Source organism: Zingiber officinale, chromosome 2A (genome assembly GCF_018446385.1).
Source record: "Zingiber officinale cultivar Zhangliang chromosome 2A, Zo_v1.1, whole genome shotgun sequence".
Taxonomy (NCBI): domain Eukaryota; kingdom Viridiplantae; phylum Streptophyta; class Magnoliopsida; order Zingiberales; family Zingiberaceae; genus Zingiber; species Zingiber officinale.
In genome coordinates, this window is record NC_055988.1 from 72,517,731 (window position 1) to 72,536,585 (window position 18,855).

The 18,855-nt window shown below is 37.1% G+C and overlaps 1 protein-coding gene across 1 annotated transcript; it reads right to left on the minus strand.

Moving 5' to 3' along the window:
* Positions 1–1,734: 1,734 nt before the first annotated feature.
* On the minus strand, positions 1,735–12,210 carry LOC122041180 (leucine-rich repeat-containing G-protein coupled receptor 4-like). Its single transcript, XM_042600780.1, has 6 exons — positions 11,876–12,210; positions 9,680–9,834; positions 4,440–4,657; positions 2,709–3,321; positions 2,107–2,628; positions 1,735–2,022 (listed from the first exon to the last, which is right to left on the minus strand). The coding sequence occupies exons 1-6, from the start codon at positions 12,067–12,069 to the stop codon at positions 1,910–1,912; spliced, it is 1,815 nt and encodes a 604-aa protein (XP_042456714.1). The 5' UTR covers positions 12,070–12,210; the 3' UTR covers positions 1,735–1,909.
* Between the last annotated feature and the right edge of the window lie 6,645 nt (positions 12,211–18,855).

The following is an 18,855-nucleotide window of genomic DNA, read 5'->3' on the forward strand; positions in this document are numbered from 1 at the left end:
GCCGCTGCCGTCCGCCGCCAATGCTTTCTGGCGGCTCCACCTCCCCCGTGACTACGGCGTCCTTTCCGGTGAGCCACTGCACGACGGACTGGAACTGCCATGCTTCTGCTTCCACGAATGTTGTCACAATGACTTTGATCTTCGCCGGCACTGGGCGCCGCCCCGCACTGGCGGCGCCGCCACTGCGATTACTCTGTGAAAACATTCCTTGTGGAATTTGGTGAGCGGGAGCTCTGCATTTTGAGGCGGTTAGAGTAGTTCCATCTATAAATATAGTGGATTGTTGACGGAGCAAGGATTTGACAGAGTTGAGAGTAGTGGTTGGTAGTCAAATACGACGACTCAGAAAAAGTCAGAGGTTGACTTGTTCTTTTCTATTATATTTTCTCTCTAAATAAATAATATTTCTATTTTTTTCATTTTTCTTAATATTTATTCACTGTTTCTAGAGTTTTTGACCAGGTCTAGCAGCCAAAACCAAAATATATCTGGTGAAATGAAAGCAATAATGACTTCTATTAACAAAAAAAACCTTGATAATTAGAAAATAAGAAAAAATGATTTTAAGTGAAGGAAAAAATAGTATTAATAAAATACTTTTTTTTAATAGCCCAAGTATAAATAAGGCTGTAAACGAGCCGAGCCGAGCCGAGTCGAGCCGAGTCGAATTTTGGAATGTTCAAGCTTGTTTGATAAGGTAACTGAGCTGAGCCAAGCCGAGCTTAAAATGAACCGAGCTTTTGAAATGATTATTCAAACTTAACTTGGTTTATTTTTTATGAATTTGAACTTGTTTGAAGCTTGACTTGTTTAAATGTTATCGAACTCTCAATTCAAGTTTGGCTTGAGCTTGATTCAAACTTAATTTATTTAGATGTTATCGAACTCTCAATTCAATCTTGTTTGATTGTTTAAAAACTTTAATTGTTTAATTGGTTATTGAGTTTGATTATTTATTTAGCATATTGAAAAAATTTTATTAATAAATATGGTTCATAAATATTAACGAGCTGAACACATATGTATTCAAATTTATTTGTTTAATTTAACGAACTATTCAAACTTATTTATTTAATTAATCTTATGTATATTAACGAACATAAATAAGCTCTTGCCAAACCGACGACCCTATGTATAAAGTACTTAAATTTTTTCAGTAAATTCAAAGCTAACATATGTCTGAGTATTGAACTGTAATACTCCTTTGGTAGACACCTTAGCAATAAAAAATACTCTTCTGTTCTATTCATTATTTTGATCACTCAGGTGGAATCCTATAAACACTTATTTCGTGTATATATAATATGTCTAACATATTTTATTTATTCCTAAAATCAATGAGTCAATTCAACTTTTATTAAAATAAATAGGTAGTCATAAACGTACGCCATTGAAAATAAAATTCCACATCAGTAGAATTATTTTTCATAATTTCAATTATATTTTCCGACAATAATATGTGCACAAATATTTTAAAATATTAGAGAATATGATCGAATTATTTTTAAAATAACTGGAAACACAAATTAATTAGAGAAAACAATTGAAGACAGGGTTAATTATGAACAAAAAATTAAATATAAAAATGAGAATTTAATACAAACATTAAAGATTAATGAGTTGAAAATTATATTTCATCAAGTAATACTAATGAAAACATGACATTTATTGAGAAAGAACTTCAAATGCTAGTTGTCAAAAAAAATAATAATAATAATAATAGGAAGAAGATAATAAATAAAATATAAGAAACACTTATAACCAAACACTTTCCCAAATTTCAAGCTAAAATTCAACATTGTTACCTCATATATCAGGCTCAACAAGAAGCAGCGGAGCAAAATTTTAACAAAGCCGTCATATTGACATGTAAGTTAGCATAGAAATGAAAGAGTTTTGATTGCTCATCTTAATCCGATCGCAAGGCTTTCGGTAGCATATGTAGATCAGGTTCTGCAAGAGTTGACAGAGATGAGAATTGCAGTGCCAATGATTCCTCTTTGCTGTATTTGATTCTTTCATCTGTCCAGAAAATAAGACACCTTGAGATTTATTTTTAGAGCAAGCAAAAGAGATGAGATTGCATCTATAAGTGTTTGATATTACCTACAAAGGTGACCTTGCAGTGCTCGCCAGACTTTTGCAACCGAGACACTTTGGATATCTTGTCTGAGGTTGGGGATGCTCCACAATAGCATGTTAAATCAGCAGAGACATTTCCTTCACTAGGAGCCAGACCGACCAGTTCCAGTCGTAGTTCAATCTGAGGGTGTTGTTCATGGAAGAATGACAAAGAATCCTCAGACAAAAGCCAACAACCCCTCAAATCTAACACTCGAAGTGTCTTTGGAGGCATAAAATAAAGAAGCCCAGAATTTGTAAGTACAGCATCGCGATATCCAAGGAACTTCAACTTAGAGAAAGATGACAAACTATGCAAGAAGACATCGGAAAGGAAATGACTCTTTAAAAACAAACAATGTAGCTGCTTTAGGAAACATAATGACTGCAGTGCTTCATCTTGTATTAATGTATCCTCCAAGTTCAAACTTTCCAGTCGACTGAGATTCTGAAGCAAGCTCAATGAGGAAGCGTTCAATCTATTATCTCCATTTTCAAAAGCAAAACCTGATATTTGAAGGATAAATACTCAGGAACAAGAATTTCTATGTAATAAGTAACTGAAAAAAGGAACTAAAACACTATACCTTTGATCTTTGTGTGGCTTAGATCAATTACTCTCAGAGAAGGCATCATAGAGATGTATGAAAGTGCAATGTCATCAATTAGCGTCTTTGACAAACATAGAGTTTCCAAGTTTATGACATTTCCAGCCAAAACACCTACCCCCTCCGAGGTGAGCTTTGTATTGTTGGCATTCAAGTATTTCAAATTTTTTCCAGCTTTTGCAATATATTCAACTGAATCATCTGTTATTCCACAGAAACTGATATCTAAATGCTCTATGACGTGTGTGTTGAACAGAAAATGCAAATTGCAAATGGAAGATCGAGAGATATTCAAGTATGTAATATTTTTAATATCCATCATGGAAAATGCTTCATCAACATCAGAAAATGTGGTTCCAAGGAAAAAGAGCTTGGACAAAGGATCACTAATGGCATTTTTGGCATAACATACAGAAGAGATGTTGCAATTACTCATATTCAAACGTGTAATAGAAGGAAGATATGGCAACTTGGTGACTTTTGTCCAAGCAAGATTCAAGAAGCTCAATTTGGGAAATGTTGCCAAGACAGCAATTCCTTTATTTGTGATTTTACTACCCCATAGATCCAGGAACTCAAGCTTTTTCAAAACCTACAAAATAGATAAGATGATTGTGTTAGTTAGTAGAGGTAAGCACAATTTGTAAAACCGTCTCTTCTTTCAAGGTCTGATGGAAATCCCCACATACAAATCTGAAAAGTTTGAGGGACCTGATGTATATAGAGGTTTGCTTTGATGCCAACACTACAATTGAGTGATTCACATACAAGCTGAAATGGTTCGAGTGCCAAGTATGAAGGTTTGTTTTGCGGAAAGATAGTGGCTCCTTGAGTTTGTTTTCTCACAGTCTATTTAAGGTTAATCTAAAAGAAATTTCCAATCAATTTGATGATTTGATACTGTTTGTTTTTACTAACAGTCTATTTAAATAGGACCTCATATGAAAGCCTTCGGCAAATTCCCTGGTCAACTCTGCTCCCCCATTCATGGCATGCTCCCCATCATTATAAGCTCTCCTACAGCCTCCTCAGCTACGAATGTCAAGCATGGGTAACAAAAAAAATGAAGAAAATAGATTACAACTAGCTTAAAGGTTCATTTGCAAGTAAGTTCAGTTTCTACATCAATCCAAACTGTTGACTTAACTATTAACTAATAATCAATGGCTAAAACCACTTATTTATATGGAAGCATCCAACATCTAAACTAAAAGCCTAATAAACCTAACACTATAACTGAACCCAAAAAGGAAAGCAAAAAAATTGACATACTTGAATATCTTGTATGCATAGTTGAACTTATTTCTCTTGCAAGTAAATGGTTTCAGTGTAATCAGTGAAACATGTGTAGCAGAAGTAAATGAAGAAGGCTAAACAGATGACAATACCTGCAATGAGAGAATATATAACTAGCTTAAAGGTCCATTTGGAAGAAACCTCAGCTTCTACATAAATCCAAACTGTTGATATTAGTTATTAACCAATAACTAAAACCACTTCTTTGTAAGGAAACATCTGAATCGATACATCTAAACAAGCTCAATAAACCTAACACTATAATTGAACCTAAAGTGGGAAGCAAAAATTGACATATTGGAATAGCTTGTATCCGTAGTTGAAGTTTACACTATCACAAGCAAATGATTTCAGTGTAATCAGTGAAACATGTGTAGCAGAGGTATACGAAGAAGGATAAACATATAACAATACCTGCAATGAGAGAAGTGTGTCATCAGTGACAGGAATTCCTCCCAGATCTAGTAAATCCAAATTGCTAAGTGAAGAAAGGAGATTAACTCCTGCAGAGGTCAATCCGATCTCTGATATATGAAGTTTCTCCAAGCTTTGAATGGATATAAGATGTTTGATGCCAGAATCAGAAATCTTGGAACACCTTGACAAATTCAACTCTTTCAAATTATCCATTCCTTACAAAAAATTTAACAGGAAAACTTGTTAATACACTGGAATTTCTGTACCAAACAAACTAGTTGATCCAGATTTACCAATTTGAGCAAAATAACCCCCATATACTGATGAGCTGAAGCAAACAATAGATTTTAGTGCCTCAAACAGAAGAAAGTGAATCCGGAATATTGGAGAATACAACATTTGCAGCATGTAAGACACTCAGAGGAAACTATGTGCTAAAATTTTATGCATGGCTTGCACCAGAGCTATGTTAACTGTGACTTGATAAGTTTGCCTGGACTCATAAAGCGAATACATGACAAACATTTTAAGTTTTGAAGTACCAAAAATCTATGGGCGGTAACAATTAGAAGAAATTTGCATTTAGCAGTAAATACTTGCATGAAGACCCTGATATGCGAGCTTTTGCAGTCTGAAATCTGAATTTAGCAACATAAACAAGTTTCAACACCCATAACAGGCTATTTTCTGAAAACAGATCCTCACAAGGCCTTCTAAAACATTTTTCCATGCTCCAAGAGTTGCTTCAGTCACACCAGAAAATACTATGATATAGAGAATCACAATTTCTTTTTGAAATAGATTCACAAGTTAAACATTGATACAATTGTTAATATAGAATTTTATCCAATTTAATTTTCGCAACTTAAACTATTTTGAATTTTAGGCGATCAGTTAATATGAATTGAACCAATTCATGGCCTTTAGGGTTCTAGTGTTGTTTAATTAAGATTTGGTAGAGTTCATCAAGTAGGTGTAGAGATTACAATAGCATGGGTCTGGACTGGGCTTGATTTGGGCTAATATCGACCAGTTTAGGGCTAAACCAAGTTTAGACCAAGGATAAGCCAATTTAGTCCTATTATGGGTTTAGTGGGAAAGTTAATTTTGTTGGGAGTATATAAACTCTTACTTCCTCTTCTCTCTCCACAAAGACAACTCACCTCTCTCGTAGTCACTGTCTTCTCCTCTTCTCCATGACACAAAACCTTCCTCTCTTCCACGTGACACGCGAGCTGCTACTTGACACTGCTCTTTGTGCATCCAGTACCAACCATTGTCAGTGAGCATCCTCCTCTCTTCTTTGACAACCCAACCTTTCTCTCTTGCTTTCGCTCCTTTCCTCTCATGACTATAACACTTACCACCCTAGTGATCCCCGTCATACCCTTACGTGAAGCCACACACTTCTAGTGACTCTTCTCCGCACACAAGAGTCAATATCACAGACTGGCAACCCAGCTGCATTCTCGCATGTGTCCCAGCGTTGTTGCTCAATGCTCATGTATGCTTCGGTCGTTCGATGCTCATGTGTGCCTTGGCGACATTTTTTATGCTTGCTTGCTTGCATCCTAACATCATCGCCTAACCTTCACATGCCCACACATCAACCTCATTGTCATTTAACCTCTCGAGTGCACGACCACTTGTCATCGTGCCCTCATGCGAAGACTTGCATCCTGTGAAACCTGTCACCACCACTAGGTCTCGTCCCATGCACCCTGTGACCCTTAACTTTGTTGTCGTCCCTACCCTTATGCAAAATTTGTCATCCGCTATCTTTTTCCCACTTGTGATACCTTGTCTAGACTTCCCTACTACCGAGCAAATTGTTGGTTGTTTGGGATCAGAGAGCTTGTTTTAGGGTAAGGATTTTGTGATCACCTATTTTGGAATAATAGTTGATTGTTATTTATGTTAGGTTGGACCAAGTGTTTGGTACCATCGAACTACTCTATTTCTTTGACTGAGGAGAATTGCTAGGTAAGGGCATGTTTAACTTAACTCCTATTCTTGGGGTTTGGGATAATGATGCTAGCAAACCAGATTTTGCTAAATTGAGGATTTAATGTTGGCCATCTAAACAGAATCATTATCCTTCAAGTTGAGGTATAATGGTGATTGATGGATCAAAATTAGATCTATTAACATTGAAAATAGGTGGAATTTTAGACTTGATATTTCTATAGCATATTATCTATATTTGGGTTTTCATTGAGCATTACTCATTACATAGAGACTCATCCAAGGGAACGTATTAATCTTGAGGAATTTTGGACGTTCTCACAACACTTTTGAGGTGGGTAAATATATTCTTAATCTCACTTGTATGATTCCTTTTGCAATAATTAAATGTCTAAAATGATTATTCATTATATATGTTACCATAACTATTTTAAAAAGGGATTAAAACAAAACTAGATTAGTGAGTTCCTAAAAAACTAGACTATTGGGGGTTAAATAGATGATATTCTTCTTGTTATATGGCCATGTAGGTGATCTATGGGATTTAACATGGGGAAGTTTATTTTAAAAAGATAAAATGATGCTCTACTGATTCCTCTATTGATACATATCTTTTAGATTGTTTTACCATCCATGCTATATGTTGATGCTTATATGATATTTTTATGCTAAAAAAATTGCCTAGCAACCATCTTCTAATATATGGATAGCACAATATTTACTAAAAGATGACATTAGTTAGTCCTCAAACTAATCATTACTTGAAAATGACATAACTAATTGATATGTGAACCCAAAAGTGGAGCTATTTGTGTGAAACCACAATAAAATAACCATTTTAAATGATGAAAATAAATGCTAAAAAGTGATACTTCAAGAATAGTTGTTTTATTAGGGCCTGTGACTACCCACAGGCTATGTGATAGCATGTGTCACATGTGGTTAGTCATTACATGCTTCACTATGTTGCTATTTATTATCTGTGAGGGCTTTACATGTCGAATGATATTTTATATACCCAAACACTTGGCCTCAGCGATTCACTTGTTAGTGGACATATTTGTGACAAAATAATATGCTAAGTGTGATAATGTGGTACCTTAAGCAATGTGATAATTAATAAGTGTGATAAGTTTGAAAATCAATTATGTGCTTAAATGGAACCTCAAAAGCTAGAATGTGGAATATATCTCTTGATGGTTGGTTACTTGCCCACTTTGCAATTTGTGCTTACTCTATTTTTCTTGTCCTCTAGTTTTGCAGGTGAGGATCGATATTTGAGGTCTTAACTGATTCAAGGCATTGTATATATAGAGTTGCTTAGAGATATTTGGTTGTATGAGAAACTGATTTTGTTTGAACTCATGATTGCTTATTTTACTTTTTTTGTTCAGTTTTTGCTTTCATACATTATAATGCATCGCTTGTACTAATAGATACTCTTTTTCATATTATACGTTCTTTTTCAAGGAGATTTTCTTGTTAAAAAATTAAAATACAGATAAATTTGACTAAATTGGGTCTAAGCCCATGGTTTGAAAAATCGTGATCCAGATTGTAGGATCGTGCGATCCAGATTGCCGGGAAACACAAAAACAAAATCGACCAAGGATCGTTCATGATCGTTTTTTGTGGTAGGATCGTTAGAATTATATAAGATCGGTAGAATCGTATCGATTCTCCGATCCGGCGATTTTGCACAATTTTTGTGATAGGGCCTGTAAGCTTTAAACTAGGTTGTGGCCCCTATTTTGGCCCAGTGACCCTAGCCCAACCTGAAATGTTATTAGGTCTTTTTTGCTTAATAGAGTAGCGCTTCATTCCATTCCACAGCAGCCGTGGGTAGCCAACACTCGTTCATCTTCTATCCTAAATGGTGTCGGAGTGTCGCAGTGTTCGTGCCCCACTATGCACGTGTTGTTCATGTAGTCGCAGTACTTCCCCTCAGCCACCCACGACCACACCGCATCTACAAGGCCCATTGAGTAGCTCACCCACGCCTGATTCGCCCTGTAGTGGCTCGACCCCAAGTCCGTGAACCCGCACGCATTACGCTCCTGTTGGTCCCACGTCATCCTAATTGTCGTGGTTGTCAGCTGTGGCCTCCACTGGAGTGGCAACAATAATCGTTCATCTTCTCTACCCTAAACCCTTTGAAATTTGAAGGTTGAAGGCTAGCTGAAGTGAACGAATGAAGATTCATCGCCTATCATCATCAACTGTCATCATCATCATCATCGACTGCTTGCTTACAGGCTAGATTTCTTATAAATGCTTAATCTTTTTTTTTTCATTGCAAAAAACTTCCATTGGGTTTTAACTTTTACATGAAAATGATGAGGTTGAAGTCATTGCATCACATATAATGAGGACTGGTAAGTTATTTTTATCATCAATCATCATGTAAAGTTCCATTGGGTTTTAACTTTTACATATTAGTGCTAAATTTATTACATTCATTTTTTTTTCATGTAGTTGATGAAACACCTAGTGAATCTCATGGAAAGAGGAAATAAGCCAATGAAATGCAAAGCTTTCACTTAGTTGATGAAGATGGTTTAAATGTGATCAATGAAGATGTTGTTCAAATGTCAAAGGAGGATGAACCTGTTAAAAATGTTGGCCACAATGAAGATCATGGATTTGGAGATGATTGTTATCGATTTGAGAATGACTTGTAATTATATAAACTGATTGTATATATGTTTAGAATAAGATGTAAGTGCTAAGAGTATGCTAGGTTATTTTGGCTGCTAGGGTGGTAGGTTATTTTGGCTATGAAATACAAAGGAGTTGATGTTGATCTATCGATTGAATGTGTATTTATATGGAGTATTTTTGTATTGAATGGATAGGTCCTTGAGAAGGAGTTGAAGCACCCCCTTCACAATTACAATAGAGCATGCTAGGTTATTTCTCAAGGATCACCCCCTTCTAATTATTAATCATTTTTCTATATGAATTATTAATCATAAATTTCCAAGGATTTTTGATAGGATCGTACATTTCTATAATCCGATCCTACCCAAAATTGATCTAGATCACGATTCTACGAACTATGGTCTAGCCTTCCGAGTTAAAATACCATTCCTTCAATTGCGTCTAGCCTTATTTAAAGTTTGTTTACTAAATTTGACTAGAAAAATTATGGAGAATGGGAGTATATATATATATATATATATATATATATATATATAGTTCAAGAACATTTCCTCTAAGGTAACAATAATACAAAGGTTGTTGACTAGATAGAGGAAACAGATTAATTATACCTGCAAGGTACCATATTGCAGCATCATTGATCCGCTTGCAATCTGCAAGATTTAATTTGTATAGATAACGAAATCCGCCCAAATATACCAGCCATTCAGCACTGACATAGTTCTCTCCTCTTAAGTCAACATTCTCTACAGAATTCTGGAAATTTCTGCAAAAAGGTAACAATCTTACTCTAAATAGATATGGAAATGAAAAATATAAAGGGAAAATGAATGACTGCAGAAACGAGCAAATACCATTGTGAGTCACATTGGTAGAACTAGTGATAAACAATTGTAAGCACATCATACATTAACTTTATGCTAATATATCAAACCACGAGAATAACATAGAATGAGAACCTTCTACAATTTGTCGAAGAATTAATCAGGCCTTCTCAACCTAGTTATAGCTAGTTAAGGACATAGCGGGTGCTTTTTGTTCTTATCTTGGTGAATTGAGCAATTATACCAAAAGTCTCTCTCTCCCCCTTTTTTTCTCTATCCTCGAACACTTGATTGCCATTGAAAATGGCGCATTCATATTTTTCTCGCTTTCCTTTAATAACATCGCCAGAGACGGTGAAGGCGCATGTTGTGAGCTTCTGAATAGATTTTGATACAAGTTATGACAGATGGACTCGGGAGTTGACGTGGCGATTAAAGTCAAGATGACATGGCGGTCTTACTCTGAAAGGAGTGATATCCCCTCGTTCGGCTAGGATTAGTTCCCAGTGTTAAATCCTTGGACCAACCAGATCGAATTCTAAACCGGCCTGGGGAGGATAGTTGGTCGATAAGCCGAGTGGATCAGGGAGTATAATGACTTAATGGTAACCAAATCCTACGGAGGTCAAGTTTAAGGTTGACCGGTCTTACATTGTAGTCAGAATAATTGACTCATTTTACAACATGTCAATCATTAATAACAGTGTGCGTGTGCATTTGTCCGGCCTTAAAGGTGGGCGGGCATGTATGCCTTGACCTGTCAAATAACGCCCGACCAAGATAAAGGCGCCCAGCCTCATCAGTTCCCATATGTGCAACCAGTCGGATAACGCCCGACAGAGATAAGGCGCCCAACCTCATCAGTTCCCATATGTGCAACCAGTCGGATAAGGCCCGGTCGGGATAAAGGTGTCCAGACTCATCAGTTCCCATATGTGCAACCAGTCGGATAACACCCGACCGAGATAAAGGCGCTTAGCCTCATCAATTGCCATATGTATGACTGGTCGGATAACATTCATCAGTTCCCATATGTGCAACCGGTCAGATAAAGACCGGCCGGGTTAAAGGGCAATACAGAATGTAATTGAATGGTTCAATAAAAGAGGTCGGCTTAAGGACCGACTAAGATATATTCAACACAAAGTACATCAGCTAAACAAGCAGGCTAGCTTAAAGACTGACTGAAATATACTCAACGAACAAGCAGCAGACAATATTTTAGCAATCTGTCAAGGTTGTCGGGGAATATTCATTGCGAAGGTTAGTTATGACAGCATACTTCCTCGACAAGTTCATCAAGGGTTTAAATCATAAACAACAAAAGAGGTTCATCTGAAAGTAGAAAAAAGATTCCTCGGACTGTTACTGCATATCATCCAGACTATACTTTTTCGATCACCTAACAAACTTCAGCATACGATGTCATCTCATGACCACAAGGGTTGTGAGAGGTGGTATATAAAGACAATCCTTTTCGTTGGCAAGGTAAGCATCATTTGCATCTGAAACCTACGCTCTCGCAGATCCACTACCGTTCTTCATCTCACTCACCGGAGATCGTACTGACTTGAGCATCGGAGAGCCTTGTCAGGGATCTTTTCTTTGGTCTTTGGTTACTAACGCTTTGTTAGATCGTCTGAGTGTGCGCAGGATTTGAAGGAAATCATCTTCTCGAAGCCAGGAGGTCTTCTCTTCGTCAACGATCAAGTCATCTTCACTAGCGCGCTATCTCACCATCTTTCAAACAGGATCAGGTTTAATTATCATTAAGAAAAATCAGTTCAATTATCTAATACCCTGTTCCAGGCGAATGCTCACGCGCAGGAATTTTAGTCTCAATAAAGCAATTGCAGCCTCGGAGATTTTTTAAAGCAAAATTAGGACTCTGAAAGACTATGATCTTGAATTCCAAATGAATTAAAAGATCGATTTGACAACAAAAAAAAAAGGGCTTTCGCAACGGATAAAAGAAGAACGAACTCGAGCCAGGAGGGGTAGCGGAGGAGGCGGCGGCAGATGATACGGCGGAGGAGGACATCGGCGAGGCAGGAAGGAAGGCGCTCGAGGGTCCGACGCTGCCTCCGCCACTTGTCCACACTATCACCAGTCAAGGTCGCCGCTTCGATGCACTTCCACACCAATCCACCGAAGGTTTCCTTCTCGCGCTCGATCATGACAGCTCCTCGCGTCAAAGACAGGGGAGAGGAGAGGTAGAAGGGGATTCCTAAAGCAGAGAGGTTGACGATCTTGGTGATGACCGATTTAGAGCCTCGCAATCATGCGACAGACTCGCCAACAGCACAATAATAGCTCGATTCCATGCTTTGTAACAATAGATCGCGGTATGTAGATCCGTTACAAAGGTCACGGCAGATACTACAAGTTTTTTTTTTCTTTTTTTTTTTTTCCTTTTTACATAATTCAGATATTTAACCCAACCGGTTATTTCTAGAAAGGATAAATTCGGTGCTATAATTTTTTTTTCATTTATCAAAATAAATTAAAATGGGCTTACAGTTGTCTATCTGAAACGCTCAACATTTTTATATATTTATGTTGAATCGTAAAACTTGATAGAAAGTAAAGAATGAATATCGATCGAAAAATTTTTGTATCGGAGTGTACAATGAAAAAGTAAAAGAACAACGCTAATAAGAATCAATTTACTTGGTTCAGAGCCTTGGTCGACTCCTACTCCAAGGCACGCACTCGTCGAGCGTTTTCATTGGATAATTCACTATCAGTTCGAAAAGATGATTATAAAATCAATTAAAAGTGTAATTAAATAGAAATACTGACAACAAAAATAGAGGAGAAAAACTTTTGGTAGCACATTGTCGGAGGAGTTTCTCAACGTCGCAGGAACACAGCAAAGTAGAGCAGATGTCGTTGTTCTTTGTTTCAGGGCTCACCTCCTTATATAGGATGCTCCGGGCGCTCGGATCCCTTCCGGGCGCCCGGATCGTGACGTAGGCCCGGCCAATCAGTGCGTACCTTGTGACGACAAGATGAAGTTTTGCCTTCCGGGCGCACGGATCCCTTCCGAGCGTCCAGACCACCTTTCTCCAGAATGTCCTTCTCCTGTAAGAAAGAGTTAGTCCGAGGCAAAAATAATATTTTAAACTACCCTGCAAAACAGAAGTTAGCGCAATAGAAGAAGAGTAGTAATTAAATTCCGTCTCACCGAGACCGAAATCTAGTCAAGATCTCAACTTAGAGTTCCGAAATGATTTTAAGTTGGATCGGCGCCTAAGTTCCCTAACCAGGAACGCGTTCTCACCAAGTCACTCCCCTCCAATGACTTACCTTAACTTACCTGCCAGACGTCTAGTCAGCCCGTCGACCTGTCTGGACTTCATGCCAGCTATCAGGTCAGCCCGTCGACCTAGCTTGACTTCGTGCCAGACATCTGGTCAGCCCGTCGATCAGTCTGGGCTTCGTGCCAGCTATCAGGTCGACCCGTTGACCTAGCTGGACTTTGTGTCAGACATCCGGTCAGTCTGTCGACCAGTCTAGGCTTCTCCTGCACACTTAATTAAAGTGTTAGATCACAATAAAATTAACTTAACCTACTTTGTCATTCATCAAAATCTGGGTTAGACCGTTAGTGCTAATCGCACCAACAATCTCCCCATTTTTGATGCAATGACAACATATGCAAAAAGTAAGCAATCAATTAAGATGATTTTTAGGTTAGAGTTTAGGATTTGATATTTTGTATTTTGTATTTTGTTTATTAACTAACTTAAACTCACCTAACCCTCTCTCTTTAACATTCATCAAAAAAAAATATAGAATAAATAAATGGTTAAGTCAAAGAGAGAAAAAAAAATGAAATTGTGAATCTGAACTAAAGTCAGATTGACTTGGGGGAGTTTAAAGTAGAAAATATAGAAAATTTGCTTTTTCAAAACTAAGTTTGTAAAATCGAATTTTCAAAACTAAGTTTGTAAAATCGAAATTTTCAAAACTAAGTTTGTAAAATAGAATTTTCAAAACTAGGTTTGTATATAAGTTTTATATAAAAGTCAATTTTTTTTAAGAAACATAAGATTCTAATTTTCAAAGACTTAGTTTTATAAGAAACATAAGATTCTCTTTGGAGAGTTTAGGAATTACTTATCAGAAGTCGGGATTCAATCCCAATTGTCTGTACCTGGTACACCCCAACAGAATGGTGTGGCAGAACGAAGGAATAGGACTCTTATGGAAATAGTTAGATCGATGATGAGTTATTCAAAATTACCAAATACGTTTTGGGGATATGCTCTGGAAACAGCAGTGTACATTTTGAATATGGTACCTTCTAAAACAGTTCCTTCTACTCCCATGGAATTATGGAATGGGCGTAAGCCTAGTCTGAATCATATCCGGATATGGGGTAGTCCAGCACATGTACTGAAGGGAGATACTGACAAGTTGGAATCACGTACAGAAGTTTGTCTGTTTGTGAGATATCCTAAGGGAACGAAAGGTGGTTTGTTTTATAATCCTAAAAATCAGAAGATCATTGTTAGCACCAATACTCAATTTTTAGAAGAAGATTATGTAATGAACCATAAGCCCATGAGTGAAATTGTTCTAGAAGAAATAAGAGAGGACACGTCTACTTTAGTACCAACAGTACAAGATGAAGTACCACAAGAAACTACAACACGTGTCACACATGATACACAACCAGAGACAGTGCCTCGTCGTAGTGGGAGGATTGTAAGGCAACCTGAGAGATTCATGTTTTTGGGAGAGTCTTCGGACTTAATCCCGGGTAAACATGAACCTGATCCCCGAACATATGACGAAGCACTCCAAGATATAGATGCAGTATCTTGACAAAAGGCAATTAATTCTGAAATAGAGTTTATGTATTCTAATAAGATCTGAGAGCTTGTAGAACCATCAGATGGTGTAAAAGTCATTGGATGCAAATAGATCTACAAAAGGAAAAGAGGGACAAATGGGAAGGTAGAAACCTTCAAAGCAAGGCTTGTTACAAAAGGGTATACTCAGAAAGAGGGAATTGATTATAAGGAGACTTTTTCGCCGGTAGCTATAGTAAAGTCTATCCTGATACTCTTATCCATTGCTGCTCATATGGATTATGAGATTTGGCAAATGGATGTCAAGACAGCATTCCATAACGGAAGTTTTGAAGAAAACATCCATATGAAGTAACCAGAAGGGTTCATTGAAAAAGGCAAAGAGCATCTAGTGTGCAACTCAATCGGTCCATTTATGGACTGAAGCAAACTTCAAGATCTTAGAACATTAGGTTTAATGAAGTAATCCAGTCATATGGATTTATTCAGTGTCCGGATGAGTCTTGTGTATACAAGAAGTGTAACAGAAACGTGGTGGTATTTCTTGTACTATACGTAGATGATATTTTGTTAATTGGCAACAATGTCAAGGTATTATCGGACATAAGGGTATAGTTGTCCAAACAATTTGATATGAAGGACTTAGGAGAATGTGCACACATTCTTGGGATCAAAGTTATAAGGGATCGCAAGAAAAGAATGTTGTGTCTATCTCAAGCTTCATATATAGATACAATCTTTGCTCGTTTTAGCATGCAGAACTCCAAGAAAGATTTCTTACCTTTTAGGCATGGAGTAGCCTTATCTAAAGAGATGACTCCGAAGATATCAAAGGAGATAGAGGACATGAAGGCAGTTCCTTATGCTTTAGTTGTGGGAAGCCTAATGTATGCAATGCTGTGTACGAGACCTGATATCTATTTTACTTTGGGCATGGTTAGCAGATATCAGAATAACCCTGGACAAGGACATTAGACTACTGTAAAGCATATATTGAAGTACCTGAGAAGGACTAGAGATTATATGCTAGTTTACCAAGCAGACGATTTGCTCCCTGTGGGTTACACGGATTCGGATTTCCAATCAGATAGGGACAACAGTAAGTCTACATCAGGCTATGTGTTTACTTTAGGAGGTGGAGCCATTGCATGGAGGAGTGTTAAGCAGAAATGCATTTCAGACTCAACCATGGAAGCTGAGTATGTGGCAGCCTCTGAGGTAGCCAAAGAAGCAGTATGACTCAGGAACTTTCTAATGGACTTAGATGTGATTCCTGGTTTGCCCAAAATCATCACAATTTATTGTGATAATAGCGGTGCAGTTGCAAATTCGAAGGAACCACGAGCCCATAACACGAGTAAACATATAGAGCGCAAGTACCACCTGATACGAGACATCATCAAGCGAGGAGAAGTTGTCATCGCCAAGATTGCATCAGCAGATAACCTGGCAGATCCTTTCACTAAGGCCCTTCCGACGAAAGCTTTTGATCGGTATGTGGAAGGATGAGAATCAGATGTATAGCAACAGATATGACAACTTAGTCTTTTAGTATAAGTGGGAGATTGTTGGAGTGTATACTAAAAGCCTAGCTTTTGTAAACATTTATTTTTGAAATAAAAGAATTACATTAGTCAAATGTCAATATTTATTTGTTAAATACAGTTGTTCAATTAATTTATAAAGTAGATAACATGGTGTGTGGTGTCACACACAGAAGATCATGTCATCAGCTCTTTATAAATTATAAAGAGTTGCTCACGACTAAGATGGAAAGGAACAAACCATTGGTATAATCGTAGTGTAATTATGTATTAGTTTATCTTGACTAATAAATTACACTAGTACACTCTAAGTGTATTGAGTAGGACCATTTTAGGTAAGTTCTTTTATACTGACTTAATAAAAGAACTAGACCTTAGTTATTATGGAAGTGTGTACTCTTAATCCTAATATAATAACAAGCATATATATTTAGTATCTATTTCTTTAACTTATCAAAGGGTGATATTTAGCTTGATAAATTAATAGGCCCGATAAGTTGGGAAATGATATTACTTATAGTGTGTGTTGTTGATTATAGAAGGAAACTATGTCCTATTAATCTAGGTTGAGAATGTCCCCAAGAGGAGCTCATAAGGATTGTCATGTTAAATCCTGCAGGTGGACTTAGTCCGACATGACAATGAGGTTGAGTGGTACTACTCTTGGACTTAGATATTAATTAAGTGAGTTGTCAGTAACTTACTTAATTAGTGGGTATTCGTTATCTTAAACATAGGGAGACTAACACACTCATGATAATAAGGAGCCCATAAATGTAATTTGGGATTGGTGTGGTAGTGCAACAATAACTCTCTAGTGGAATGAGTTATTGTTGATGAACTTGAGTTGTGCGTTCAGGGAGAACACGGGATACTCAAGCTCATCGGAAGGCCAAAATCAATTTCTCCTTTAGGTCTCTGTCGTAGCCTCATTAAAGCCTCAAGTCCGTCTAAATATAAGTCCATCTTGGTGTCCAAGAAGGGGGCCGGTCCAATGCTTGGTGACCAAGCAAGGGCCGACCACATCCTCCTCTATGGGGGCCGACCCTATTGCTTAGTGACCAAGCAAGTAGGGGTCGACCATGATTAATTCAAATAGGAGGGGTGTTTTGAATTTTTGAAATCTTCTCTTTGTAGAAAACTACAAGTTTTAAAAGAGAGGTTTTAAAATATAAAACTTTTCTTATTTGAATTATGTCACATGGTTTAATAGAAAGTTTAAAAGTTTTAAAACTTTCTCTTTTTAACCATCCTCATGGTTTTAGAAAAAGGAAGAGAAATTTTAAATTTTAAATCTTTTAATTTTGTAACCATGGTTAAAAAAGGAAATTTGTTGAAGAGAAGTTTTAAATTTTAAAACATGGTTTTAATTTTTAAAACTTTCCTTTTTTTAACATCCACTTTAAGAAATTAAAAGAGAGCTTGTAAAATTTTATAAAGGCTTGTAAAATTTTTACAAAAAAAATATTTTTTCTTTCCTTATAGTGGCCGGCCACCCTTGCTTGGTGCCCAAGCAAGGGGCCGGCCAAGATTAAATCAAGCCAATCATTGATTTGGTGATTGATTCAATCAAGATGAAAGAAAAGGAAAAATAAAAGGGAAAAAGAAAAACAAGAGGAAGATTTTAACTTTTGTAAAAAGTCTTTCCTTATTTGCCCTGGGCAAGTAATATAAAAGAAGGGGTGAGGAGGCCTCATGAGACAACAATTCTTATTCTCTTGCTTGGTGATCCTCAAGTGGTCGGCCCCCCTCTCCCTCTCTTTTCCCTTTGCTCTCTTTTGCTCCTTAGTGGTGTTGGTGGCCGAATTCTAAAGGAGGAGGAAGAAGTCTTTGGGTGGTGTTCATCTTGGAGGATCGTCACCCACACGACATCTAAGGCGAGGCGAGGAATACGACAGAAGATCTTGAGGTCATTAGCTTGCAAAGAAAAGGTATAATTAGCAATTATTTTTCTCATCATGCTAGTTATTTTTCTTTGTATGAATTCCAAACACAAGAGACATTAGATCTAGTTTTTCGAATTAGTAATTCGTGTTTGTGTTTTTCTTTGTTTTTCGAATTTGTGATTCGATTGTTCCTTTTGGTTAAACCTAAAGTTATATAGGGAAATTAAATATTAGCTTTCCTTAAAAGGCTTTGTCTAGGCGGTGGTGGATGCTCCCATACCCAAGAAGGCCATGTGCCTTGTCATGCAGTCCTGGAAGCCAATTTTAGAAATTAATATTTAATTAAATTTATAACATAGGTAGATTTGGATCGATAGTGTTAAGTTCTACTTACGATCCAAGTCTAAACCATTAAGAACAGATAAGTTAAATTTGGAATCAATAATATTAAGTTCCATTTGCGATTCCTAATTTAACTTCTAAAGAACACAATAGGTTATTTAGGAAAGGTTCAACACTTGTATAAAATTTTTGTACAGTGAAACCGATACGATCTTCCTAGGACTAACCAACACTAAGGGCGGATCTTCAACGAATTGACTTTGGGGAACGAGGATTGGATCCGAAGACGGTTCTTTATCATAGATAAGCTTTTCTTCCTTTATCGCCTTGGATTTGGGATCAAGATGCATGTAATTTTCTTGCCTTTGGAT